This window comes from Eleutherodactylus coqui, chromosome 5, assembly GCF_035609145.1.
Source record: "Eleutherodactylus coqui strain aEleCoq1 chromosome 5, aEleCoq1.hap1, whole genome shotgun sequence".
Taxonomy (NCBI): domain Eukaryota; kingdom Metazoa; phylum Chordata; class Amphibia; order Anura; family Eleutherodactylidae; genus Eleutherodactylus; species Eleutherodactylus coqui.
Genome location: NC_089841.1, coordinates 47,393,333 through 47,420,916, shown reverse-complemented (window position 1 = coordinate 47,420,916; position 27,584 = coordinate 47,393,333). Strand labels below are relative to the sequence as shown.

The following is a 27,584-nucleotide window of genomic DNA, read 5'->3' as shown; positions in this document are numbered from 1 at the left end:
GCGGCCATGGGCCCGTTTCTGACACCAGGGGAGGGATACACAGTGTAAACTGGCCAAGATGAGACCACCATCTCTCATCCGAACCTCAATACCAAATTGGGAGCAGTCAGCACTTGGAAGGACAGGAAGGAGAATCTCCACCGCCCGCTGGACCTGGAATGACAGTCACAAAGCTGCAAGTGCCGCCCGCTGCCTTGTCATCTGTATGAGCCTGTCCAGTAGTGGAAGCCCACAGCCTGCTGCTGCCAGGTACCGCCTGTAGCCTTGCCTCCTCCAGATTTAGCCTGTGTGGGCCTCCCTCCTCTTTGGGCTGCATTCACAGCGATCCTGGGCCACATGAGGGCTTTGGGTTGGACACCTCTTCCGTTCGTGAACGACGCCACGTAATTCTCTACTTTTCACTGCAATGGCTCTGCCCTTTTATAGCCCTTCTTCAGACCCCTATCCCTTGCTAGAATGGTCCTTGGACCCATTACTTGAAAATAGGATCACACATTTTCCAGTTTGCCCCTCAAAAAACATTTTAACATGACAAACTTAATTTGGTGCCGGGTCACATGCCCCACCGTGACAGCTCATGATCATGCATGACTCAGGAGTACAGAGCCATATATTACTCAGTCCTTTTCCTCAATGTCATGTGTCTGCTGACAAGGCAGCGAATCATGTCTTCTGGTAAAACCACGTGGACAAAGCTGAACTGCCAAACATCCTAGATTCAGTGGGGCAATGCCAGACAGGTGGCACTACTGGACATAGACTACTTCCTATGGTAGATCTGGCACAGGAAGACGTTACATGTGGGCGGCAGCTAATTGGCTGTTCAATTCCCGTTAGCGGAGGAAGAGAATAGCATGAGGAGATATTGTATTACTGTCTAGTACTACTATTGGGCACTGTTACAGAACACTTGTGTCATGTATATGTTATGGGGGCACTTGTGGCTGACAATGTTAGGGACACTGACACAGTTGTGGAGGCACTAATTATGACTGGTATTTTCATGGCGTACTTACTAGAACTGTTATAGAGGCATTAATTCTGTCTGACACTGTTATATAAGCACTCATTGTATCTGGCACTGCTATGGGGTACTAATTGTCTTTTTATCGGCCACTGGTATGAAGGTACTAATTGTGTTTGGCACTGTTATGGGGTACTTATTGTATCAGGCACTGCTATAGATGCTTTAATGTTGTCTCACACTATTATGGGCTACTCATTGTGTCTGACACTGTCAGAGAGGCACTAATTGTGCCGGACACTGCTATGGGATACATATTGTATTGGGCATGGTTACAAAGTCACTAATTGTGCCTAGTGCTGTTATGGGGTACTGATTTTGTCTGATGCCATTATAGAAGTACTCGTTGTGTTTTGCACTATTATGGGGTAGGTACTTACTGTAGCGGGCACTGTTATAGAGGCACTAGCTATGTTCAGTACTGTTATAAAGCCACTAATTGGGTGTGGCACTGTTATGAGGTACTGATTGTGTCTGACCATTATAGAGGCACTACTCCTGTATCTGGAACTGTTATGGTGGCACTAGTTGTGCCTAGCACTGATATGTGGACACTCGGTGTTAAAGGGGTATCCCAGGCATTTACTATTGATGACCTATCCTCAGTAGGGGACATCAATAATTGATTGTCAGGGGTCCGCCACTCAGGATCCCTGCTGATCAGCTGATTCTTCTGCCTGCTGTCAGTAGAGCGGGTCCGGACGTCATCATTGGTGGTCAGAGCCAAAAGTGAAATCAACAGGAGCGATGCCTTCTATTACACTTTTGGCTATGACCATTGTTGCAGAGATCTGGCTCCGCTGCACTGACAGCGGGCCGAAGGATCAGCTGATCGGCGGTGGCCTGATGATCAATTATTGGTGACGCATCCTGGGGGATATTCAGTTGGCACTGTAGCCGTAGCATTGGATGGATAGACTATTTGTATGGATATAGATGTTCAGAGGATAAGCTTGGGGATGGAATAAAATAAAACTTTTTTTTCTCCCAGGCAATTCCTTCTGTAAGGCACGATGGCCCCCATCACACGGTAATATCACATCGCTCTAACTGTTACAGTGACCTTGTGATTTTCTATGTTGTCCTGTATTCATAAGGCTTGGCGGAGCCTCTTTAAAGCCACAGTACAAGTCAGCCTGTAAGCTGCAGCATCAGATCCTATTGTTCTCCCCCTATTGTTATAAGATGGCTTTGATAGACTTCAGAGCCGCCGCTGCCTGGTGTGTGGCTGGAGGTGAAAACGGCCTTGTTATCTGCTGCTTGTATAACACAAGGTCAGCTCTTGTATTGCCGACATCACAAGAAAGCACTGATTTCCCACCTGTTACGCCCACATCTTATCATTTCTACTAAAGACTCCATAACTCCAAAGGGATAGAACCACAATTGACTGTTATCACCTTCCCACTTTTATTGCATATCCATGGGTGATAAAAATACAATGGGGATTTGAGCACTGATGTCCCATTCACACAGGCCAAGAGTCATCCAAACAACTGCATGAGCGCTGATCTCACGGCTAATGTCGTTAGCGCAGAATATTTAGACGGGCAGAGTTCACCGCTCCATCCAGGGCTTATCGCTCAGCGCTTCACCTTCTATGTGGAGCGCTGAGCGAGAATCCTGCGATCCAGCGATGGTTCTTATGCGGACTGAAAGTCCGTCATTACGAAAAGTGAACAGATTGTAAACGATTTTTTAACATTTACTCGGGACGATTATCGCTCAGTTTAGTTCGTTTGAATGAATTTTGAGCAATAAGCATCCTGTGTAAATGGACATTAGAGTTGTTGTACCACAATAGACTTATCACCCATCTATAGGGGGCCTACCCTCCTCCTCACCATCTCTGGCGCACTGCACAGTGAAGAGGAGATTGAATGGAGTGGCGGTGACACGCGAGTGCTGCTCCATCCATCTTCAGTGGAAATTACCAATGTGCCTGTATTACCAACATGGTCTGCTGCAATACAGACAATGTTATCAGCTTCCAGCACTGTCCAAACTGAGGGTAGACCCGAGGATCAGCTGATCGGCGGGCATCCCAAGCAGCAGTTTCCCCCACAGTCAACCATTGCTAGTAAAAGTACTGGAGAACCCCTTTAAATGCCCCCACCACAACGCTGTAGTCCCTGGCCGCTTTGTGTAAGGGAAGGGGGGTGCTCTGCACTCTGCCTTAGGGTGGACACCCACTGGCGTTTTTTCCTCCATTGCGCTGCGAGAGCAAGTGAAAACTCTCGCCTCGCAGTGCGAGAAAAAAAACGGGATGACGCTGGGATATCGTCAGTCTATTCAATGGGGCCAGCGGCAGCTGCGCTAGCCCTATTGAAAAGATACGGAGAATACCGGGGACTTCTGCCACAGTTGTCACAGCTGTGGCAGGAGTTTCCTTCATTCCCGCAGGGACCTCGGGGATGAAGAAATCCTCTGCCACAGCTGTGGCAGAAGTGCAGCATGCTATCCCATTGCTTTCAATGGGATTAGTGTTGCTGCCAGTCCCATTGAAAGCAGTGGTTTTTGGCAAACCCTGCAGTATGATTTTCGGGGAAGGGCTTGAAATATAAGCTCATGAAGCTTCATGAATAGCTAAGCACTATCTGTAATTGGCTGAGTGCTCAGCCAATAGCTAAGCACTAGCTGTTATTGGCTGAGCGCTCAGCCAATCAGCACAGCCCTTTCAGGAGGCAGGGATTTTTAAATCCCCGCCTGCTGAAAGTGCTGGATAGCAGTGTCGGGTAGCCAGCCAGAGGATGCGTGTGAGCGGCGGAGAGGTGAGTACTTTTTTTTTTTTTTTTTTACTTTTTTAACCACTTATTGATGATTTTCAGGGACCGGCTTATATTTCAAGCGAGGCAAGTGTTTTCACTTGCTCTCGCAGCGCAAGATAGAAAATATCGCCAGTGGGTGTCCGCCATTACACTGTAAGCGAATAAGCTTCTCGGAGTCAGTAGCTGACGGCAGCGTGGTGCAGCCGCTGGACAGCACCATTTTGTTGAAGCCTCCTAGGGGCTGTGTGTGGAAAAGGAACTTTGAGCACACCTCCTACATAGGGGATAATGCAGCGCTAAACCTGACCACAGTGCCAGGTCCTGCAAGGTCATTAGCAGGTCTGTGGGAATGATATAAAAAAGGGGTTGCAGAAAGAACATGAGAGCAACTTGTGCTCCGCAGCACCCTGCAGAGGCCTAGCAGACAAAAGAGAAGACATGAGAGCAGCTTGTGCTCCGCAGCACCCAGCAGAGGCCTAGCAGACAGAAGAGAGGACGTGAGAGCAGCTTGTGCTTTGCAGCACCCAGCAGAGGCCTAGCAGACAGAAGAGAGGACGTGAGAGCAGCTTGTGCTTTGCAGCACCCAGCAGAGGCCTAGCAGACAGAAGAGAGGACGTGAGAGCAGCTTGTGCTCCGCAGCACCCAATAGAGGCTTAGCAGACATAGGGAGAGCAACGCAATAATAAGAAGCAACGAAAGGGCCTTGACAGTTGGGACCGAAACTATTGAACCAAGAGGGTTGAATAAGACACAGACCACATGAAAGGAGGGAGGACTCACTTTCCACAGGGACTTGGTTCCAAAATAGATGATGATGAAATGGATCCAGAACATTAAAAGCTGCCAGATCGACCTAGTGTGTGCACACTTAGCAGACATTATGGGCTGTGACGAACGAATGTGACTAGTGATTAGGTGTTGATATGTGCACTGGTAATGTGGGGGTTAAAATGATGTACTGGTTATGCAGGGGTTAATATTGTGTAGGTACCAGTATGGCAGGGCACATCACGGAGTCGCTATGTGCAATAGAGGAGCTATAATATGGAAGTGATCTACCACTGTTCTGATGTATCTTTCACACATACGGCATGTAGCGGAGCTCCGAATTCATGTGTAAATAGGAGATTCTTTGCATTATGTGCAGGCGGCACCTATGGTGTCTTGAGTCCGCGATTTTAGATTTTGCCATGGACATCCGGAAATGAAGTATGCAGCACTAGTTTGCAGAAGGACAGTAACTAGAAAGATGGAGGTGCCTCTCCGTTCCGAGAGTTGAGACATTTTGTTAACGCGGAATGCTGGTTAAAATGTATGCAATATTCAAGTAGTGAGCCTCCTATGTAGCGGAAATGGTACACCAGATTTAGTTCAGATAAAAGCGGGGGATGTAAGGCCGGAGAACTGTTTTTGTCAATTTGTAACTCATTTTGAAGGACCCATTTACAATACGCAGTTATTGTTACTTCAAATAGTGCAGGAGAGGCACAATCTGTGTCACCCCTGTACTACAACACCTAAATGACGTGCTCTCTAGGCCTAGTCTGACTACTCTGCCATTCCGAAGACTCTTTATATACTATTTTACATCCTTTAGTGTTTTTTCTTCCTAGCGATTTATCCTGTGATGAGAGTGAAATCGCTCTAACAGGCAGCACTGACAGCAGCTCATGTTGGTGAACATTACGAAGGGCACTCTATGCCCGGGGGCACCAATCCATTCCTGCCAGTCTGATCTAATCTCGCTACTTGTCATGTTCTGTAGTCCCAGGTTCCTTCCGGCTCTGGTACATGATAATTCTTTGTGTTCCGTGGATAATGGGCACTGAACGAGTAGTATTCTCCCCGGAGATTAATTTATGGAATCTGTGCAGCGATGGCCGCCCTGACTTTTGCGCTCCATGTATGGTAACGTCAGATGAGGCCATTAGCGTGTCACTGAGACAAAGTGCCTGTGAGTTCTCAGCATGTCGCCAACTCAACACAAACACCACTATCAGGTTCAGCATTGATTTCGCACACGGGGGACGCTGTTGCTGCTCCACCACAATTCCCCTGTTATTTCTGGAATAGGGACCTGGATTATAATTAGACCAAGGAAAGTCATTACATAAAGTCATTAGGAGCAATTGTGTTGGCGTCATGCCAGGGGTCATGATAGACTTAAAGGGGAAGCATTCCCCAGTAAATTTCACGTAGTCACATAATCAGTAGGGTGGATGAACGTCAAAAGTCCATCTACATCAAGAAGTCATCCCCTTTAAGTGCAGAAGATGTATGAGCGATTGTTGCAAACTGAATTTTTTTACCCCCGATGCTCACCCCATGGACCACCATTGACCTTTATCACTTATCGATAGGGTAAGGTCATTGGGTTCTGTGGAGCCGCAGATGGAGCTTCCAGAGCAATGTAATCCCTGTTCTATAGTCAGACTTAAATTGGTGTATTTAACATTCCTCCACTATTAGTCACTGACTATAGAGTTTGTGGTTCTTGTTATCTTATGTACATAATCTGTGAGGCTCTTCTGTATGTAGTCTGTAAAGTTATGTAGGGTCATATCTCTTCTGTGGTTGGCTAAGAGGTGCTTCAAGGACCGCTCTACTTTTCTGGCCTACATTCCAGTTACTGCTCCTAGTCTTCATCTGTAGCCATAGCGGAGGCTCACTAGTTGCTGGAGGAGTTGTCACTATCCTGCACTTTATCATCCCCACCGCTCGGCTTTCTGTGTAGTTTCTCCATTGGATTATCTTGGTTGGCGCTGCCCCCACCCACCAGCAGACGTGTTTGTTAAATGGCAACCACATCCCAGTGATTCAGAGAAGGAAGTGACGTTAGATAAGAATGTGAACACTCACTGTATGGTTAGTGCAGTTATGGGGGCACTATTTGGCTGGTACTGTTATGTGGCAGACACTGGGGCATTGTGTGTATAACTATTATGGGGGATACATGGTTACTGGCACTCTTATGAGGGTACTGTGTGTCTGTCTTTATTATGGGTAGACACCGCTTCTGCCACTGTTATGGGCGGGCACTGTGTAGCAGACACTTATGGGGGATACATTGTGTGGCTGACACTGTTGTGTTGGAATCTCTGTGGCTGGCACTATTATGGGGGGCACCCTATAGCAGGTTCTGGTTTTGGGATTACACTAACTGGCACTGGTGTGGGGAAGACATTGTGGGGCTGGCATTGTTGTGGGGGGATACACTGTATGGTTGGTACTGTTATGGGGATATACCGTGTCGGTGGAACTGTTATGCCGGCTCTGTGTAGCCAGAATGGTTATGGGGGATACACAGTGGCTAGCACTTTTATGGGGGGTACTTTGTAGCAGGCACTCTTATAGAGACACTAGAGATCCCCTTTATTTAGAGAGATAGTAATTATTAGGACATTATAGTGTTTCTGGTGGCACATCACACTCACAATAGCTTGATTACCACAAAAGACAAACGCAGCTTGGCTCCTCCCACAGAAGTGACATCACCACAGGTCCTTCAGCCCACTGGATCTCTGTGGCGGTAGTAAGTTGTTGTCTTCTGTCAGGACTGCTGAGTTGTAGGAAATTATAGTACCAGTATTTCCGATGGCTCCATGCGCCACACAGCTCTGCTACATGGTACATGCACACACAGCTCTACTACACCCCACACACAGCTTGGCTCCTCCCACAGCAGTGACATCAGGGGTCCTTTAGCCCACTGGATCTTTGTGGTGGTGGTAGGCTGTGGTGTTCTATCAGGACTGCAGAGTTGTGTCTTCTGAGATAATCACGGCTTAGTTGTATTCTCAGTGTGTTTTTTTTTTTTTTTTTTTGCCCTCCCCTCCCAAGAGCCCTAACTGTCGTGTTCTTCTGTCGGTCAGATTCTGTGTTTTATATATGTTGTAGGACCTTCGGTGGCGTTACCAGGGGGCAGGGCGATTATGTTACCAGGGGCGGAGCATCAGAAGCACTCACTCACATACTACAGACAAGTGGTCGTTAGTAGTTTGACTTCGTAGCTGGCATTGTTGTGAGTTATACGAGTGGCTGGGTGGCTGGCAATGTTATGGGTGGCACTATGTGGCTGTTACTGCATCCAAAAATCGCCGGTAAATCACAGTATTTTGCCGACGCTATGTGGACCTTAGGCTGTGTTCACACTGGCGTTGGTCTTAGTTCAGGGTTTTCTTCTCTCTGCTTTGTTTTTGGAGGAGAGAAACTGAAATAAAACAGGGAAAAAAACGTATCCGTTTCTTTTACCATTACTCTCAGTGAGGTTTCAAAAAAATAAAGTAGTCTGCAGCGTTATTTTTCCTTCCAAAGCATAATGGAAACCTGATGGAATGTAAGCGAATTGTAGCCTGTCCGTTTGCTTTTTTTTTTTTTTTTTTTTTAAATCTCGTTAAAATCATTGGGGGAAAAAACGGATACAATTTTCTTTTTCCATTTTATTTCAGTTTCTCTTCTCCAAAAACAGAGGTGAACGCAGCCTTACCTCGGTATTAGAAATGTTCACTTCTGCGAATATTCCCTCAAAAAAAGGCATGACAAAGTACTCCCCGTTGCGGCGAACTGAAATGTTGAAGTATCCCTCAAAATAGCAGACGGCATGTAGTTCTCTCCAGGTGCCCGTAATGGCAAATGATTTCCCATTGCTTTTACAAGGCTCCTGGGTCATACGTCACCTCCGATCATCCAACGCTTTAACAGCGGATAGTAGAGCATTTTGTGGGCGTGTTAAAACTTATTTTGTTCTTCCAACAGCCAGTTGCGTACTTCCTGCGTATGAATTCCCCCATCCGTACATTTCCTCTCCTTTTTTGAGTGATACAATATTATGTTATAGTCATTAATTACTTCAGAAGGGTTCGGTGATCCGGGGATTATTCGGAGTTGGGAAGGAACACGTAAATATACAGGGAATACACATGATAGATACATATTCACGGTACTGGTGTATCTTGTCTCCACCAGAGTGATGGGTGGAGACATGGGCTGGGTGGGTGGAGCTACAGGTAACGCCCACAGCTCTGGATTGGCTAGCGGTTAGACATCTCCCCCGACCCCGCAATAATAACCTGCTGCAACAGTGATCCTCCTACAGCATATTCCTGTGTGACTGACCCCTTAGGATGCATTCACCCGGCTGAGTGCGATATCAGTCTGAGCAATTTTCACTGCAAGTGCAATGCATTTTGTGAGAAAAGTCCTATCACATCGTGGTTCGTGTGATGTTCAAGCACGTGAAAATGATGCTTCAAAAGGAATCCTCTGAAAATCACATTTGCATGAAACTCACATATATTCGCCCAAGTAATATAATAATTAAATAAATAGCGAGTTTTCAGCGATATTGCAAAAAAATAGGACCCGCTGCAGTTCTTCCGTCTCCTAGCATCATTACAAGTGAAGAATTGTAAATAGACCCTTTTAAAGTTATTCCACAAAACACACACGAAAAAACGCCGGTGTAAATATGGCCTAATGATGTTTTTCGGTGCATTGCAGAATACATGACTCCTTCAAGTCCTGGGGGATCAAATCATCCCCCTACCATCCCCCCACCACCATGTGTGTCTTCCTATGATGTCATTACTGTGGAATGTGGATCAGGTGACCAAAAAGTTTCAAAAATTTCCACTTCTGAACAGACAACCTGGAAGAGGGTAAATAGGGGGCTCTTTACTTGTGTGTAACTACAGCTCCTCATCATACCCTGTCGCACTCAGAACACGCTGGGAGTTGTAGTCCACTGATCCATGTCCTGCTTTGTCGTTCCAGCATGTAGCCCTCATCCAGGACGTCAAGGAATATTTGCTGTAGGATGAATTATCCCTTTCACTTGTGGTTGGAGGCCTGTGCGCTGCAGCGGGATAATGCCTGCGCAGGCCATTGTTCAGATGGCGATGCAGGGTAACGTCTTCGCTCCTGAGATGTTCGCGTGGTAACCTCTTCGGCTAAAACATTGCGTCTTCTGGTATTCTTTAGGAAACAAAGCCATTCTTCTTGTAGTCTCCGAATAATGGGGTCACGCAGGGCTGAATAATGGGGTCACGCAGGGCGGTACTGCTGGAGCAGCTCTAGGTGCACTCTGCATGAAGCCTTAATTTAAGGGCTATTCCATCTTCAGCCAACACTTTCCAGGTTGCATATCTACATATGTGTATGATGAGCTCACATTACATCTCCCTGTCACCCTCCTGCTATTTTGCTGTGCTCTTTAGGGGTCCGGTTACTGATCAGTGTTGCGCCTCTGTCGGCCTCCGATTTTATATGAAGGCATACAGTAACAAAGTGTTTTTTTGCCCCAAATTCTGCCCCATGGAGGTACTCCTCCCTCGAAGCTGCCGGAGGCCGTATGGCAACACACGGAGGATTTGCTGCTCCGGACTAAAGAGTTGCGCAGGTTCTTTGCCATGTGAACAGAGCCTTAGACTGTACTTACACGGGCGATGATAACGTGAGTTCTGTGCGACTGCAGGATGCACAGGACTCTTGCGTTTAAGGAATCCATCATTTGCAATGAGTTGATGTACGTGAGCAAATTTCCGCTCGCACCGATAGTGTGAGATAGAAACCTCACAGAATGTCCTACTCCCTGATAGTCTGTGATATACAAGGGGTTAATGTGTCGCTATACATGCCATGTGTGATTTAACTCAATTTGTGTGTTTTATTTCACAGATTTTGAAGGACCGTAAAGCTTGGAAGACTTGAATGGACTAAACATGAAGAGTTTAAAGGCAAAGTTTCGGAAAAGTGACGTAAGTACCCCAGAGCTCGCTGTTTCACCTGTAGTTGTCAATTAAAATACACTCATTGCTGAAAACCAATCCCTCCCCTAGAAGTTGTCACAAAGTGTGATTGTAACGTTGTTATAACAAAGTGATTACAATAACAGAGCAAAAGGAGAATTTATTGTGGAGAACTGAGCATTTGAAGGCAGGCTCTAGTACCATGTTGTACCGCCTCTAGCTTGTATACAAGATGTGATACGGGTGGGCATGGAGTCTCTAGTACCATGTTGTACCACCTCCAGCTTGGATACAAGATGTGATACGGATGGGCATGCAGGCTCTAGTACCCTGTTGTACCGCCTCTAGCTTCTATGAAAGATGTGATACGGGCGGGCATGGAGGCTCTAGTACCCTGTTGTACCGCCTCTAGCTTCTATGAAAGATGTGATACGGGCGGGCATGGAGGCTCTAGTACCCTGTTGTACCGCCTCTAGCTTGGATACAAGATGTGATATGAATGGGCATGGAGGCTCTAGTACCCTGTTGTACCGTCTCAAGCTTGGATACAAGATGTGATACAGGCAGGCATGGAGGCTCTAGTATCCTGTTGTACCGCCACTAGCTTAGATACAAGATGTAAGACGGGCTGCCATAGAGGCTCTAGTACCCTGTAACGATGGGACCACCTGTCTCTGGGTGGCGGACAACAAAAGAGTTGGAGCTGCTTGTGCTTGTCAGATGATCAGACAATCAACTCTGGTGGTCTGTCGAGGGCATCCTGAGCCCAATTGCCTTGTGTGCCCTCACGTATCTTCTTGTCCCAAAACTTCCTAACAGTCTGGTCAGATGGTCCTCTCTACTGGTGGTCTGTAAGGGGCGTCCTGAGCCTGGTCACCTTGTGTGACCACATCCACAGATCCCAATACCTCCTAACAGTCTGGTCAGAACGGCCGGTGGAGGACAATTCATCGATACCATCCAGCTTCTCACATCCCAATAATGCGCCCCTCTCAGACTCTGGTAACTGGGTGAAATCTCTTCTCTGCGTCATAGAGGCGTCTAGTGGTCAACAAGCTCTACACAAGCGGAAGAAGAGGTCACTACACACAAGCAGCCTCCAAGAGCCTCTTATAGGCCAAGGGGGAAACCACTTTTAGGGCCTCTGGTGACAAGACCGTTCATCTAATCACCACAACTGTAATCATTTGTATATCTGCCTGATTCCCCAGCCGCAGCATGTCTATTTTTTTTTTTTCCGTAGCAGCCGCGCTGCTCTCTATGGTAGCGCCGTTTGCGTCGGAAAAGCATGCGGCCAAACCGCTCCAAAACCCGTGGCAAAGTGCCGCAGGTTTGGAAGCTGTGCTTTTCTGCTTTTCCAGCGGAAATCTCGCTGGGGCAAAGCCGCAAGATTTCCGGCAGGATTCCACCCTTTGAGAACCCAGCCTTATAGTGCTGCCGCATTGTTATACTGTGCTGACTTTAGTCAAAGTGTTTAATCATAGTCCTACTCTCCCAGTAATGAGATTTAACCCCTTGGCAATTTGAACATGTTTGTTTTAGTGAATATTTGTGTTGTATTGTGGGCCCCCCAGTGGTTGGCTGTAATTTGTGGGGAAACTCAGCACCAAGTCTTCAGTTTCCCTATAGCTCCTCCACAGGGCAAATTAAGTATTGCACGGTGTCCCTTCATATCAGTGAGATGCCTGTGTAATGCAGGAAAGGACGGGTCCTTCATAGCGAGACATGTTCTTAGTAGCCTCGGTCCATCTAATAGATGAGGATCCTGAATGAGGGACCCCTTCTATTAATACACTAATACGGTATTAGAATCTGGGGTTTCGATGTAATTGAGCCCATTTCAGCACTAGTCAAGCACTTGCATATGGAAGCAGTCAGATATTACATGTGGAACAGGTTATATTGACGTCTTTTGTTTTGAAGGTTGGGAAGTGAGATCCGTATCACATATACAACGCAGTTTCCTCTTTTATACAATGAGACAAGTATTTGCATAGAACAAAAAGTGAAATGTTTGCACAGATACTGGAAGCGGCATTCATTGTTCACATCAGCAACATATTTCTTCTGCAGCTGTTGGGGCTGTCCGGGATATTGGATTAAAGGGGTTGTGCCAACATGGCATTCTGAAGTCATATGTGTTATGGTTGCTGGTCCTGACTGATGCCCGCTATTACAGGGCTCATACGTGGCAGGGGAAACCGTGAATTTCATGAAAGTCATGGAATACCTGGAAGTGCCATGGAATTTTCTGGTTTGTCATGGAATTTTTTGAGTCTTCCTCAGAGTCGAATCGGTGCTTTTTACACTCGTATCACGTGAGAGATGACTTTTTCTTATATTTAAGTTAATTGACTGCACTTCATACGCTAAAGATGGGAGGACGATTGGGGGATCGACAGAATCAAAGAAGCTGGTTTGTCAAAATATTTCAAGTTGTTTTCTATGGCCCCCGCACACGGGCGTAAATTCCGCGACGGGATTTCCCGCAGAATTTCCGCCCGTGCCCACTGCCATAGGATTGCATTAGATAATGCAATCCTATGCAGACAGCCGCGATTTGACCGTGTGAGAACTCGCGCGGTAAACAAATCGTGACATGTTCTATTTCTGTGCGAGCCTCGCAGAGACCCATACAGTAACGTCACGGCTGGGCGGCAGCCAGAATATAGCAGAACGGAGGAGACGCCGGGAGGAGGTGAGCCACGGTGGGTACTGCAGGGGCACGGCTCGCATCCCGCTGTTAGAATTCTTGCAGTGGGATCTGACCCAGCCGTCTGCAGGAGGCCTATCTGAGAGTAAAGTCTGCTAAACTGTAAAAGTTGCATCGCAGGAAAACCGCGGTTTCGTGCGAGGCAACACAAAGGAAGGCTCCATAGGGAAACGTGGGCTACAAAATAGCAAATTGCGGCTGTATAGAGCATGCCACTGTTTCGGTTTCCTGCAATGTAGAAGCCTACAAAACATCGCTAATGTAGAGGAACCGATTGGAAACAATGGGCTTCACATACATGCGATTTTGTAGCGCTGTCTCAACGCGAGAAAATCGTGTGATTTTCTTTCCTTTTTTTTTCTCACCCGTGTGAAACCGGCTTAAACCTTTGCTTGCATTTCGAGTCTCGCGAGTGTCATAGAAAAGTCATGGAAATTTTTTTCATGTATGAAACCCGGTATTACTACTCGGTTATGGTCAGCGCAGTGCCCCTCACATTGCCTGTGGCCGAGGCCATGTCCTATGTCTTCGCTCCCTAGCTGTTGCTTCGGCCCAAACACCCAGTCCACCTCTTAAAGGACCAGTGCGTGCACCAAGTTATCCAATCCCCAACCAATCGAGATAGTCTGTAGTCAATTTGGGGTATGATCGCACTGGATTTTTGCCATGGAATGTGACGCGGAATTCGCTCCCACCCACCCCAGCCCCCACCCCCCTATGGCAAATCCATACCTCATTACATTCAGTGGGAATCTACACCATACTGTGCACATGTTTTCCCATGAATATTGATTTCAGTGTATTCAATGGGTTCGTTCACATGTGCGTATTTTTTCTTGCGATGTTCGGTTGCAATAAAAAGAACGCAACATTGCCTCTTTTGATGCGTATTATGCCCCGAAATAGGCCATTGAAGTAAATAGGCCAGCGCAAATATGCAAGAAACCTGTATATTCATGGCGTTTTTCTGCACCAAATCAATGAGCCCTTCTGCTTTCCTTTTGTTTTTTTTAAATTGCGCATAAATACACTGCATACACCCGTGCGACCAAGGCCGTAGTCATCAACTGTGCAAGGGTCCTAAAGTGTTTCGGTATGATCTCCTGGTTTATGACCCATGCCTCTCCTATTTGGCTTTCTTGGTTTCTCCTCTCCTAACTTTGGCTGGATTGTTGACCACAATTCTTCTGTCTGCTGCATGCTCTGACCTTCAGCCTACTTCAAACTTGGTCTGTAATACTAATCCTGGCCACTGCAGTGGGAACGGAGCTGTCTGCTTCCTGCAGAAATCGGCTTGGTGCATGACAACTGCGGCCTAGCAAACAGTTGATTGCCAGGAGTCCTGAGCTATGGACAACCACGGATTTACTATTGATGACTTGTCCTAAAGATTTCCTATTTAGGAGTCTGGGAAAGCTTTCCAGAACAGCCTTCCTTGTTGCTGTGGTCTTGTCCATATCGGTTGTCATAGAAACAGATATAAATAAAAAATGGTAGAATAGAGTTTGTTGATGATGAAGGGTCAAAGTTTTAGATCTACATGCAAGGCTGTGTTTACACTGGTGTTCACATATACAGGATCCATGACAGATCAATTGTGATCCACATCTGTTCTATCCCATTGTGAGATTGTCCAGTGTTAATCAGTATGTAAATGGAAAGTTCTACAAGTTACTAATATACTTTGTTTTAATTGCTCATCATTATCAAGATATGTGTTTGCTTTCAGTGGATGAAAACACTAATTTCCATTCAGAGGCAGTAACCCTGTACATACAGTCCTACTCTTAGCTGAGTAGTAGATACAGTTGTATCCAGTGTAGACAATGCTCTGTGAGCTTAACAGCCCAGACTCCAGACTGATACATTGTACATAGCTAGTCCTGCTCTCAGCTGAGAAGTAGATACAATTGTATCCAGTGTAGGCAATGCTCTGTGAGCTAAACAGCCCAGACTCCAGACTGATACATTGTATATAGCTAGTCCTGTTCTCAGCTGAGCAGTAGATATAATTGTATCCAGTGTAGACAATGCTCTGTGAGCTAAATAGCCCGGACTACAGACTGACACATTGTAGCAAACTAGCAGAGACGTTTGCCAGCTGCTGATGTGTATAGCTCCCCTGGTGGCCAATCCAACACTGAAGTCCTCTGCTGTTATACACAGACCTTCTATATAGCAAGTTATCCTGGCCAAGTTGGGATGTTCTTTACAGCCTTTCTATCAGATTAGAGAAGGAATGCAATCAATACGAAGCCTCAGCAGCGGCTACATAGAATAAAAAGCCATCCCGTGAAACAAAGGGTCATTATTCAACGCCCTGGGGAATGTGAATGGAATTCTCCGTCATGGCCGAGGCCCCTGCGCAGCTACACACATTATTAAATCACAGTCCTGGGTGTCCAGTAACGTGCTTTGCGCAAATGTGTTTTTCATCATGCACATTGTACTCTGAACAAGAGGACATATGAAAATAACAGATGTGGCCGAACACTGGAACATTACCCGTTTACTTGTGTCACTACGATCTTCCACTTCTGTAAGGGACCTTCACACGGGACGGAACTAGTCCGTGCGGACACTTCTGCATCGCAATGTTATCCCTATGGGGCTTGAATTCCACAACGTTAAAATCACCATTAGTACTATACCACCATGAAAATCAAGCATCACCAGGATGCCACGCTCCATACCGCAAAAGATATAGCCCCTCGGGTCCCTTGGCATCAGGGGGACACTCTAACAGGGGTATCTGCTGTTTGGGGATATAGTGACAACTAAAGGGACACGTGGAAAGAAAAAAAACTAGAAAATGTAGGATTGGAGCAGTGAAGGCTATAAACCCCAGACCAAAACCTCAAGTGATTCCTGTCCCAGACCAGCCAATAGAATTAAAGGGTTGTCCTGCTGTAAATTATAATTGATGGCCTATCCTTAGAATAGGCCAATAATAGTAGATCCGCAAGGTCTGCCACCTAGGACCCCTACCGATCAGCTGTAAGCTGTGCCTTTGTACTCATCAGCCCAGTGCATTTCTGCAGGAAGCAGACAGCTCCATTCTTACTGCAGTGGTCCAGCTTGGTACTGCAGGCATTGAAGTGAATGGGAACATAGCCCACAGACAGTTTTAGTGGCAGCTTATCTCCCGAGGAATAATAGGATGAAGTGTTGAAACTCAATATTCTTTTTCTCGGGAAAAAGTTGAGCCATCCCCATCCACATTGGAGCGTCGCTAGCTTCTGCCATGATCAGTGGGTCTGAATGACTGATCCTCAGAGTCCTGGAACACAAACTCCCAGTTTACTGGAAAATCCCTTTAATAGGGCATTTGAATTAGATGGCCTCTCCTGACAACCCCTTCTTACCCCAGGGGCATAAATCACTGATCTGGACTATATTTCATGTGACACAATACATTGTGCTCAATTCAGGGTTTCCGTTTCTCTGCTCCATTTTCGGTGGAGAAAAACCCCTATCTGGGCGACATCCTCTGCAAAATGACATTTCTGACTTGGCAACTGTTTAGTTCTGTCAACGGATGAATTGTTGGTAATAATAGGACGGTGGAGAGGAAGGAGTATATAAATAACAGCGGTGACTCAGGTCGCTTCTGGCTTCTGTGTTGCCACATTCCATCAAGGACACAGAACTCAGTAGCTGAAAGCTGCTGTAGATCCATTCCACTGTGTGCCATCTGCCATGCTCGTCTGAAAGGGGTTGTCTGCCATCTTTTACACTCAGCGTCCACGACTCAGGATCCTGGTTCATCCTCTGTCCATTGCAGCAGGCCGGACGTTGTCTTCAGCGGATAGGGGAGGAAGTGCGGGCGCTTGAAATCATTGGGAGATCGGCGCTGCTGCTCCACTTCCTGCTTCTCTGCTGGTCAGTGATGTCACATCCAGAAGAGGAGCAAAAAGTTGAGGAGCAAGGTGGCCCTTCCATTGATTTTAATGGAGTTGAAGCTGACGCCCGCACTTCCTCCTCTATCCACTGATGACCATGTCCGGCCTGCTGCAGTGGACATCAGGCTGGACGCTCCTCTCATGGACAAGGGTCCTGCGTGGCGGACCCCCGTCCATCAAATGATGACCAGAGGATAGGTCATCAGTGGGAAAGAGGACAGACAACCCCTTTTAAAGGCATTGCCTCAGATTACAAAGACATGGCTACTTTCTTCCAAACACTTCCACACTTGTCTACAGGTTGTGTGTGGAATTGTATCTCAACCCCATACACTGCAATAAAACTGACCTGTAGTACAAAAAACATCCTGCGGACAGGTATGGCGCTGTCTTATAAGCCCCGTTTACATGGGACAACTGTTGGGCACTTCAGTGATAACTGTTACTGACATTTTACACAGGATCGATCATCAGCCAGAGATCGTTCTGTCCCAACCTCCTCCATTCATAGTAAGTAGGCCAAAGATGAACAATGGCCTTTTTCTATAGAACGACGCAGCGGCAAACTCCCAATGATTCTTATTAAAGATCCATTTATCGCTGATCGTTTTTCACTGTGTGGTATCCCATCTGCTCACCTCCGTGAACAGGCAGATTGAGTGACTCCTGTTCACACTGAGCGACTAGCTGCTCAGCAGTCTTTCCTCTTCTGTGAGTAAAAAGAGAACGACTAGCACCTCTCGCTCAGTGCCCTGCCGGGGGGCGTGTGAGCCTGGGCCTACCGTTGCCCCAAATCGTTCATTTTGTAACACTTATTCGGGCCACTATCTGCTCGTGTAAAGGTATCTTAAAGGGAACCTGTAGTTTTTAGGACATTAAACTAATAGGACTGTTACATTAGTGAAGTTGCACTGATTACCGCAAGGTCTTCTTAGCAATGTTGAGGAAGGCATTCCTGCATAACCCATGTTTTTAAAACATCCTGCGCTATATGTAAGTGCAGCTGAGCGGTCCGTTGGGTGGGTCGGGAGGGCCGGACCGGCTCCCAGCTGCATTATTTTCAACACAGTCCATTTCTGCACGCCCTTTTGTCTGGATGACGTAGTTGGCTTCATCCATGCACCATTGGGAGATCTTGCGCTGCGCGGTCACCTGCTCCCCGCACATGTGCAGATACGTTATCCCATTTGCGGGCAGATTAAAGTAGCGTATCTGCACAGGTGCGGGGAGCTGAAGCACGGCGTAACATTCCCTAGCGGTGTGTGGATGGCGGCCGCCCACCGGCATTTACAAATATCGATTAATTATTCGTGTATGACTTCCTCAACATTGATAATACCAGTGCGGTAATCAGTGCAGCTTCACTAATGTAGCACTGTTATTAGTTTAATGTGCTAAAGCTGGTGACAGGTTCTCTTTTAACCCTTCATATACTCCTCCTTTTGTGTTTTTGATTTTGTATATCCTCAATAATTGTACATGCACACGGCACGTCCGGATCTCGGCTACAGAATCCGTCCCTGACCGCGGCCGTCAGCCCTGTGTACCCGCCATTCTTCAGCTTCTCTCTACTGCGGATGGTCCACATGGCTTGTCATCAGACACAGTACAGATTTTTTTTTAACCCCTTCTTTTCCCGAGTCATCGCCTAGCAATGACGCTGAATTCGCGACCTTTTCGCAATGTCAATTGTGGAAGGGCTGCGGATCGGACGGCTTCCATTGACTTCAATGGAAGCCATACATGTGGAATCCGTGCAAAAATGGAGCTTTCTGTAATTTTTCATTTGTAAGCGTAAACCGCAAATGGTTTCCGCTCGTGTGCATGAAGAATCACTTTTGCATTGTATGCTATGGGCGGTATTTGCTGCGGAGCCGGATGCCCGCTGCAGATTCCACAATTCAAATCCGCCCGTGTGCGTGAGGCCTAAAGGCTGTTACATGTTCTCTTCAATTTGGGTGTGCATCAAGTTTTTCTTTATGGCCTTTTTGCTTTCCTTCTCATTTTTTAGTGTCCTGCCATATCTTTGTGGTGCCCGTCCACAAACTGTTTAAATTACAGTTTTAATTTTTCTAATCCTGGGCAACAGTTTTAATGTTACTGGACTGTTGGTCATATTATTTAATTAGAATGAGAAAAAATAAGCACAAAATTTAGTATTATTGAAACCTAAATTAGTAATGGTTGCTCTGCATATGTTTGCTGGCGTAGAGAGTGGCCATTAGGCCTCGTTGGCATGGGCTACAAAATCTCACTACAAAATCATTGTTGGTTCTTCCAGGCTACTAAACCTCATTGGAAACCATGGCCTTCACATACAGGCGTTTTGTGGCGATGATTTTGTAGCCCGTGTGAACGAGGCCCGAAGAGCATCTCTTACTATGGAGGACCCAATACTATAATGCTTCATTTGACCTCTGGAGGTGCTGCAGGAAAGCTGAACAGTCACAAAGTAAACAATCCTTTTTATATTGTAGGTCACATTATTAAATGTGAATACAAAAAATAAGAGCAAAATGTACTAAATCTCTTGGCCATCCTGTAGATGGAAACATGATGTTGCCGAAAGGGGTTAAAGGAGGATGTTAGGAATTATTCTGACCAAAAGGCGCTGCATTTGGGGGCAGCTGGATACAACGCTGCTGCTCCATCTAACCTGTCTGAACTCGCAGCCCTCCATTCCTCAGCTCGGATGGGCTATAATAGTAGACGGACAGTTCCAGCACCATTGTGTCTAAGAGAAACAGAAAGACGAGACTCCAGGGGGCAAAAGAGTGCAAAAATTGTATCACTGAGCAGCGGAAAAACATCTCCTGGTCAGATGGATCCAGATTTCTGTTGCCCCGTGCTGATGGGAGGTCAGAATTTGGCGCAAGCAGCATGAATCCTGTCAGCTGGTCAGAACATCTGAGTACCTCCATCTAATCTGCAGCAACTGCAAGAAGCTTCCTGTCCGCAGGGGCCAAAATTCAGGCAGAGCGATTTTCTCTCCTAGTGGAGTCTACGCAATGACGAATTGCTGCAGTTCCGAAAGTCAAAGGACTCCAACGCGCTACTAGATGGGGTCTCTAATACAGTGGCAATTCAGTGTATAATGGTGCAGCTCTGGGGAGAGATTTGTGGGGTAGTAGGAAAGTTCTCACTATGCTTAATGGGACATATGTAACTCTTGTAACTTTATGAGACCTTTCAAAGACCAATATTAATGAAAAATGTTTTAAAAATTGGCGCTAAACCTGTATTTGGGGACTCTTCTAGTCTTGGGGACGTACAGTAAACAGTAGTTGATGCGGTCCCAGAGATCTGTGCAGTGATTTCTCTTGTCCTGCACATAAAACCAGTGAAATTTGAGGACTCCTTGGTCTCTTCGAGGAACCTTTGTCCAGAATATGCAAATGTGGAGATACGGAATTTCCTGCGCTCCGCTAGCAAAATGCTTGGCATGTGTGCAAATTCCTGCAGCGGCAACAAGGTCGTCAATGTATTGTTTTGCAGGAAATCCTGTTAATGTCTTAGTCCTGATCTGGCCTTCAGGAATTCGGGAGGGGGCTGGGCGCCTGTGGAAACGCTGCTGTTTGGAAACCAGACTGAATATTTTTTGCGCATTATTATATTTAACATCCATGGCTATAAAATGTTGGATGTTTTATGGCTTTTGTAGCAGTAGAACGTGGCAGGTTTTTAGGTTTTTTTTAGGTCCGGGAATATTTCCAGTAGAAAACCTCAGATTCTATTAAATAACCATCTCGGAGCGCGAGCCACGAATGGAAGCGAACGTCAATAACGATTTACGGATCTTAAAGTGTTGCTGTAGATTTGCTGCCAAAAGTCCTTGCCGAGCCGGCACCGTTTTCTTCTTCTGTTCCTTAGCTACATTTGTGTGACATCAGGGAGATTATGAGAAGCGGGGGACCTTTCGCGCGGGACGGTCAAGGGGAAACGCGTGCGATTCTGGCACGCGTATGAGGAACGCAATTTCACAGAAGTGATGCAATGTGATTTTTTTAATCAAAAATTCTTTGCATTTGCGTTAAAATTGCACGTTGGCAACTCGATATCGGGCAGAGCCTCTTGGCCCGATATCGCACTCGTCCGTGTGAATATAGCCTTAGGGCCCAGATTTGGGGATATTTACGCATGAGTTCTATGCGATTGCGAGTTGCACAGAATTTGCGTGTGAAAATAATCCGTTATTCAATTGGTAAATTTACACCAATTTTACACCAATTCGTTTTTACAGAGAGAGCAGCCTAGGGGCTCCTTCAGCCTGGTGATCGCCATTTTGCCACAAGAAAATCACGCCAAATCACGTTTTTTTTTTCTCACAATTTTTGAGCATCAGCGCTGCTTTTTCTCGCTTATACATCGCTGCCGATCACAATTTTGCCAAGATTTTTTAGCGCAAAAGTCAATAGGACTTTCTAATGTTGAAGACGTATCACATTGCATGAAAATCGCAAGTTTGTGCTTTGCGATGTGATTAAAAAGGAGGCTTCATAGGGAAACATGGCAGGTAACGAAAATCGCACAGCGCAGAAAGATTGAACATGCTGCAATTTTTTTCTCGCAACACCGCATGAGTGAAAACATCACAGATGTGAAGGAAATCATTGGTTTCATAATTCTCCGTTTTTACTCACTTTTGCATTGCGCCATTTTCTCACCAGTGTGAAGGCGCCTTAAGTTTATTTTTTTTCTCCCGTCTGGACACCCCCTTTAAGCGGTCAGGTCACACGACCGTCTGCAGCGTGTTTCCCAGGACAAACCAGCTTCAGATGTGAATGGAGACGTGACGTCATTTACGACCGTCCGTTTTTATACATATTTACAGTTGTAATTACTCATCTGATTTGATTCGCTGCCGCTGATTTCCGTCGCCCGAGGTCGGCACATTTCTGAATTCTTCTCCTACTGTGTCATGAAGCGTTAGCGCCTCGTTAAACAGGTGTAGACGTGCCGGGCGGATGGCCGCTGATATCACATGTTGGGTTATAATTGGCATGTAATCTCCGTGAGTCTTGGTATAATTGGATACTTGTGACTCAGCTTAGGTCTATGATTGACACTCTAATGTTCTGGATTACAGCCAGCTGCCGACAGAGCAAGAAATAAGATCAGTGAAAGTCTCCTCAGATCAGTGGTGGAGCTATGAGGGTGCTTTCAGAATATGCCCTCTTGCGCAATATTCGGCACCAAGATCCCCACTGCGGATTTTGATGCGGAATTGAAAATGGCAGAATTCTGCTGGCAATCCCGCATCAAAATCTGCATTTAGGTGTGCAAAATATTTAGTCTTTTGTTAAAGCACCCTAGCATGTGTAAGGGATGATGTTGCACCTGGGCCCTTGGACCTTAGGGCTCTGTTCACATGTGGCAGAAATGCTGATCCCACTAGGTTCGCACACCTGGATTTGAGGTTTTTCTGCCATTCTTCTCCACAGATCCCCTCATGCTCTGTCAGGTTGGATGAGGGCTGTTTGTGGACAGCGATTTTCAGGTCTCTCCAGAGATGTTCGATTATGTTTAAAGGGGTTGTCCCGCGAAAGCAAGTGGGGGTATACACTTCTGTATGGCCATATTAATGCACTTTGTAATGTACATTGTGCATTAAATATTGGCCATACAGAAGTTATTCACTTACCTGTTCCGTTGCTGGCGTCCTCGTCTCCATGGTGCCGTCTAATCTTCAGCGTCTAATCGCCCGATTAGACGCGCTTGCGCAGTCCGGTCTTCTCCCTTCTGAATGGGGCCGCTCGTGCCAGAGAGCGGCTCCTCGTAGCTCCGCCCCGTCACGTGTGCCGATTCGAGCCAATCAGGAGGCTGGAATCGGCAATAGACCGCACAGAAGACCTGCGGTCCACCGAGGGTGAAGATCCCGGCGGCCATCTTCACAAGGTAAGTAAGAAGTCACCGGAAAGCGGGGATTCGGGTAAGTACTACCCGGGTTTTTTTTTTAATCCCTGCATCGGGTTTGTCTCGCGCCGAACGGGGGGGCTATTGAAAAAAAACAAAAAACGTTTCGGCGCGGGACAACCCCTTTAAATATGAGCCAAACAGAAGTTATTCACTTACCTGCTCCGTTGCTGGCGTCCCCGTCTCCATGGTGCCGTCTAATTTCAGCGTCTAATCTCCCGATTAGACGCGCTTGCGCGGTCCGGTCTTCTCCCTTCTGAATGGGGCCGCTCGTGCCGGAGAGCTGCTCCTCGTAGCTCCGCCCCGTCATGTGTGCCGATTCCAGACAATCAGGAGGCTGGAATCGGCAATGGAACGCACAGAGCCCACGGTGCACCATGGGAGAAGACCTGCGGTCCACCGTGGGTGAAGATCCCGGCGGCCATCTTAGCAAGGTAAGTAAGAAGTCGCCGCAGCGCGGGGATTCGGGTAAGTACTATCCGTTTTTGTTTTTTTTTACCCCTGCATCGGGTTTGTCTCGCGCCGAACGGGGGGGCCTATTGAAAAAAAAAAAAAAAACGTTTCGGCTCAGGACAACCCCTTTAAGTCAGGGCTCTGGCTGGGCCACCCAAGGACATTCACAGAGTTGTCCCTCAGCCCCTCCTGTGATGTCCGGGCTCTGTGCTTGGGGTCATTGTCTCAGTGAGCTGTTTCTCTGCAATAGTATATGAACTCTGGCAGCGAGACAGCGCCCTTGCACAGTCTCGGCGATAGATCGGCACTCCCTGCTAGGCTATGAACGCTACATCACTGGGGATCTAGTGAACATTGCCCTGCAGGAAGAAGAATACCTGCAATGGACGCATCTAACAAGAAGAAGAGTATCTGGCCTGCTTGCGGTGAGGTGACATAGGGGACTAGAGAAGATCAGCGAGGAGAAGATGTGGTAAGAAAACGCCCTCGGGAGGAATAAGTAAGTATTGTTTTTTGTTTTTTTTTTCTAATGAACCCTTAGAATATCTCTGTACTTTTTTTTTTCTCCATTCAGCTCTCCATCTACCCTGACCGGTCCCCCAGCATAATGCTGCCACCACCAGGCGTCTCTGTAGGGATGGTATTGGGCAGGTGATGAGCGGCGCCTGGTTTCCTCCAGACATAATGCTTAACATTGAGGCCAAAAAAGTCCCATCTTGGTTCATCAGACCAGAGAATATTGTTTCTCACAGTCTGAGGGTCCTTTAGGTGCTTTTTGGTAACTCCAGGTGGCTCTCGTGTCTTTTACTGAGGAGACTTCTTTCTGCCACTCTGCCATAAAGCCCAGATTGGTGGAGGCTGCAGTGATGATTGATCTTCTGTAAGTTTCTCCCATATTCACACAAGCTCTTTTGAGCTCAGCCAGAGTGACCATTGGGTTATTGGTCACCTCTCTTACCAAGGCCCTTCTCCTCCGATTACTTAGTTTGGTGGGTCGGCAGTTCTGGGAAGAGTCCTGGTTGTTTCAACCTTCTTCCATGTAAGAATTATGGAGGCCGCTGGGCTCTTGGGACCTTTCCGAGCAGCAGAAATGCTTTTGTAGCTTCTCCAGATCTGTGCCTCCACACAATTCTGTCTCTGAGCTCTACAGGCAGTTCTTTCCTCTCATGGCTTGGTTTTGGCTCTGATATGCATTGTTAGCTGTGAAACCTTATGTAGATGGGGTGTATCTTTTTTAATTCTGCCCAATCAACTGAATTTCGCACAGATGACTCCAATCAGGGTGTAGAAACATCTCAGAGATGATCTAGAGAAATAGGAGCCCCCAGAGCTTAATTCTAAGTGTCCTACCAAAGGATGTGAATACTTATGTCAACGCAAAATGTTCGTTCTTTATTTTTTAAAAATGTACAAAGATCTCTAACATTGTGTTGTCACTTTGTCATTATGGGGTGCTGAGTGCAGAATGAGGGGGAAACATGAAAATGTTCTTTTTAATTTTCACAAGGCCATAACATAAAAAATGTTAAAAGTGAGTCTGAAGACTTTCTGAACCCACTATATGTATAATGTACATAACCTGTATATATCCAGCTTGATACACTATATATGCGTTACTGTATGCATCCTGAGTAATCAGCATTATACATATACGTTATGATGTACATATCCCTCATATGCCGCTTTATATATAATGTAGGTATCTGGTATATCCAGCGTTACACATAGATGTTATAATGTACAAGTATATAGCCAGTATATACATCTATGTTATGTTGTATATATCCTGTACATCCAGTGTAGTCGTCATGTTGACCCCTTTTTGGAACTCAATCACATTTTTGCTAGAGACGTCTTGTCTGCACAAGTACAGAAGAGCCTCAGACAGGAAATCACCAACTTACTGACCTTGTCTGTCTCTGCTGGGAGTTACAGCGTCTCTTAAGGGGGAAGTCTACAGCATACTAGTCTGAGCTGACAACAGAGGGGGGTGAAGAATTATGGCAGGCTAGGCATTGTTTATTTCTATGGTTTTCTCGTAAACATCCAAGATATGAACAGGATGAAGTGAGCGGGAAAGTCGGGTTATTCCCTTTTCATAGTTTAGGTAGCGTTCACTGATTGTCCATCAAAGATGTGCCTGTCACTTTAAATGTACTGCCTAATTTTGCATTGCTTCTGTGGTGTTTGGCTATTGTTCCAGATCCCGTGGTTCAGGCACCCAGCTTTCCTAGGCTCATGAATGTGTTGTGCCATGTGACTAGGAAGTACTGCGGAAGCTGTAACTTTTCAACCCAGACCATTAAAGGGTTAAATGGATCAAGAATTCAAGATCTATTAAAAACAGGTGCAAAAAGTATCTGTCCTGGAGCCACTTGGTCACCATATTACCATATTTATTAGAAAACACGAGCCAACACAATGTTACCTGACTCTAGAACATTGGATTCTGCTCTAATTAAAACTAATGGTGGAAATGAATACAAACTCAAATTCCATTGTAGGTTTAGTTTATCCTGACGTAGCAGAGCTGAGTTAAGTCAGATTCAGAAAAGCACTGTTTTTCAGATGCAGCAGAGCACAGTTTGAGATACATAACAGAGTTGAGCTTGTCGGGTGCAGAGCTGCTCAGTTTGTTAGAGCTGACTTGTGTTTGGCAGATGTAGTAGAGCCGAGTGTGCAAGCTTGATACAAAGGATTGATAAACCCATTCTCTTATTTTAATGCAGAGAGCTTGATGGCAAATTCAGCTCTGCTACATCTGTTATTTCATGTACGTACCAGGGCTTGAGTTATGCATGGAATTGCATTTCCCTTTGAATATTATTTATGCATCTCTAATGAGTCATTGTAACAAATACACATGGTACCGCGCGAGTTCCAGAGCCGGCTCAGACGTACTCAGAAATAGCCTTAAATAGTAACACTAGACGTTACTCAATAGCTTTTTTTAGTTGGAATGTATCACTAGGTTGAAATTCTTTGTAGCATTTTTTCACATCATGTTATTTTTCTACTATACTATGAAGCTTTTGTTCACACAGATTGTGCACTTCATTATAACATGAACATGATCAATCCGCAAATCTTACTTGGCTTACTTGTTGAGCTCTTGCAGGGGAAACTCATTGTGCATGAGGAAATTCCATATCTAGCACTAGTGATGGCCAAAATGCTTCTCCTGTAGCATAGAATGTGGCTGAGCATGAGAGGGATGTGGGAGGAGTCAAGGAAATAAAGAGACTGCCCATGAGGAGCTGGTAACTGTGGGAAGACCTGCTTTGGAAGCCTTTTTGGAATAGAATCATAGGAAGGTAGAGTTGGAAGGGACCTCCAGGGTCATCAGGTCCAACCCCCTGCTCAGTGCAGGATTCACTAAATAATCCCAGGCAGATATCTGTCTAGCCTCTCTTTGAAACTGCCATTGAGGGAGAACTCACTACCTGTCAACCTTTCCACTCATAGATCACCCTCACTGTCTAATATCTAATCTGTGTCTCCTCCCTTTCAGTTTCATCCCATTGCTTCTAGTCCTTCCTTGTGCAAATGAGAATAGGGCTGATCCCTCTGCACTGTGACAGCCCTTCAGATATTTGTAGACCGCTATTAAGTCTCCTCTCAGCCTTCTTTTTTGCAAGCTAAACATTCCCAGATCCTTTAACCGTTCCTCATAGGACATGATTTGCAGACCGCTCACCATCTTGGTAACTCTTCTCTGAACTTGCTCCAGTTTGTCTGTCTTTTTTAAATTGGGGTGCCCAGACCTGGACACAGTATTCCAGATGAGGTCTGACTAAGGAAGAGTAGAGGGGGATAATTACCTCACTTGAGCTAGACTTTATGCTTCACCTAATACATCCCAGAATTGTGGTTGCCTTTTTTTGCTGCTGCTGCATCACACAGTTGACTCATGTTCAGTCTATGATCTATTAGTATACCCAATTTTTTTTTCATTTTGTCTGAGCTCCCACAGTGAAAACTCATTGTACACGAGGAGATCTTTTAGCACCATTGATGGCCATAAAACTTCTCCTTAGGGTAGGATGTAGCTGAGAACGGGAGGGA

At 46.1% G+C, this 27,584-nt stretch overlaps 1 protein-coding gene across 2 annotated transcripts in view; it reads left to right on the top strand.

Moving 5' to 3' along the window:
• The window catches only part of RAI14 (retinoic acid induced 14), a 137,743-nt gene that overhangs the window by 17,775 nt on the left and 92,384 nt on the right, over positions 1-27,584 (top strand). For both annotated transcript variants that reach the window (XM_066602463.1, XM_066602462.1), the window contains exon 2: positions 10,468-10,547. In XM_066602463.1, the coding sequence (XP_066458560.1) occupies positions 10,512-10,547 (36 nt within the window). In that variant the 5' untranslated portion in view covers positions 10,468-10,511. The remainder of the gene's footprint in view (positions 1-10,467; positions 10,548-27,584) is intronic.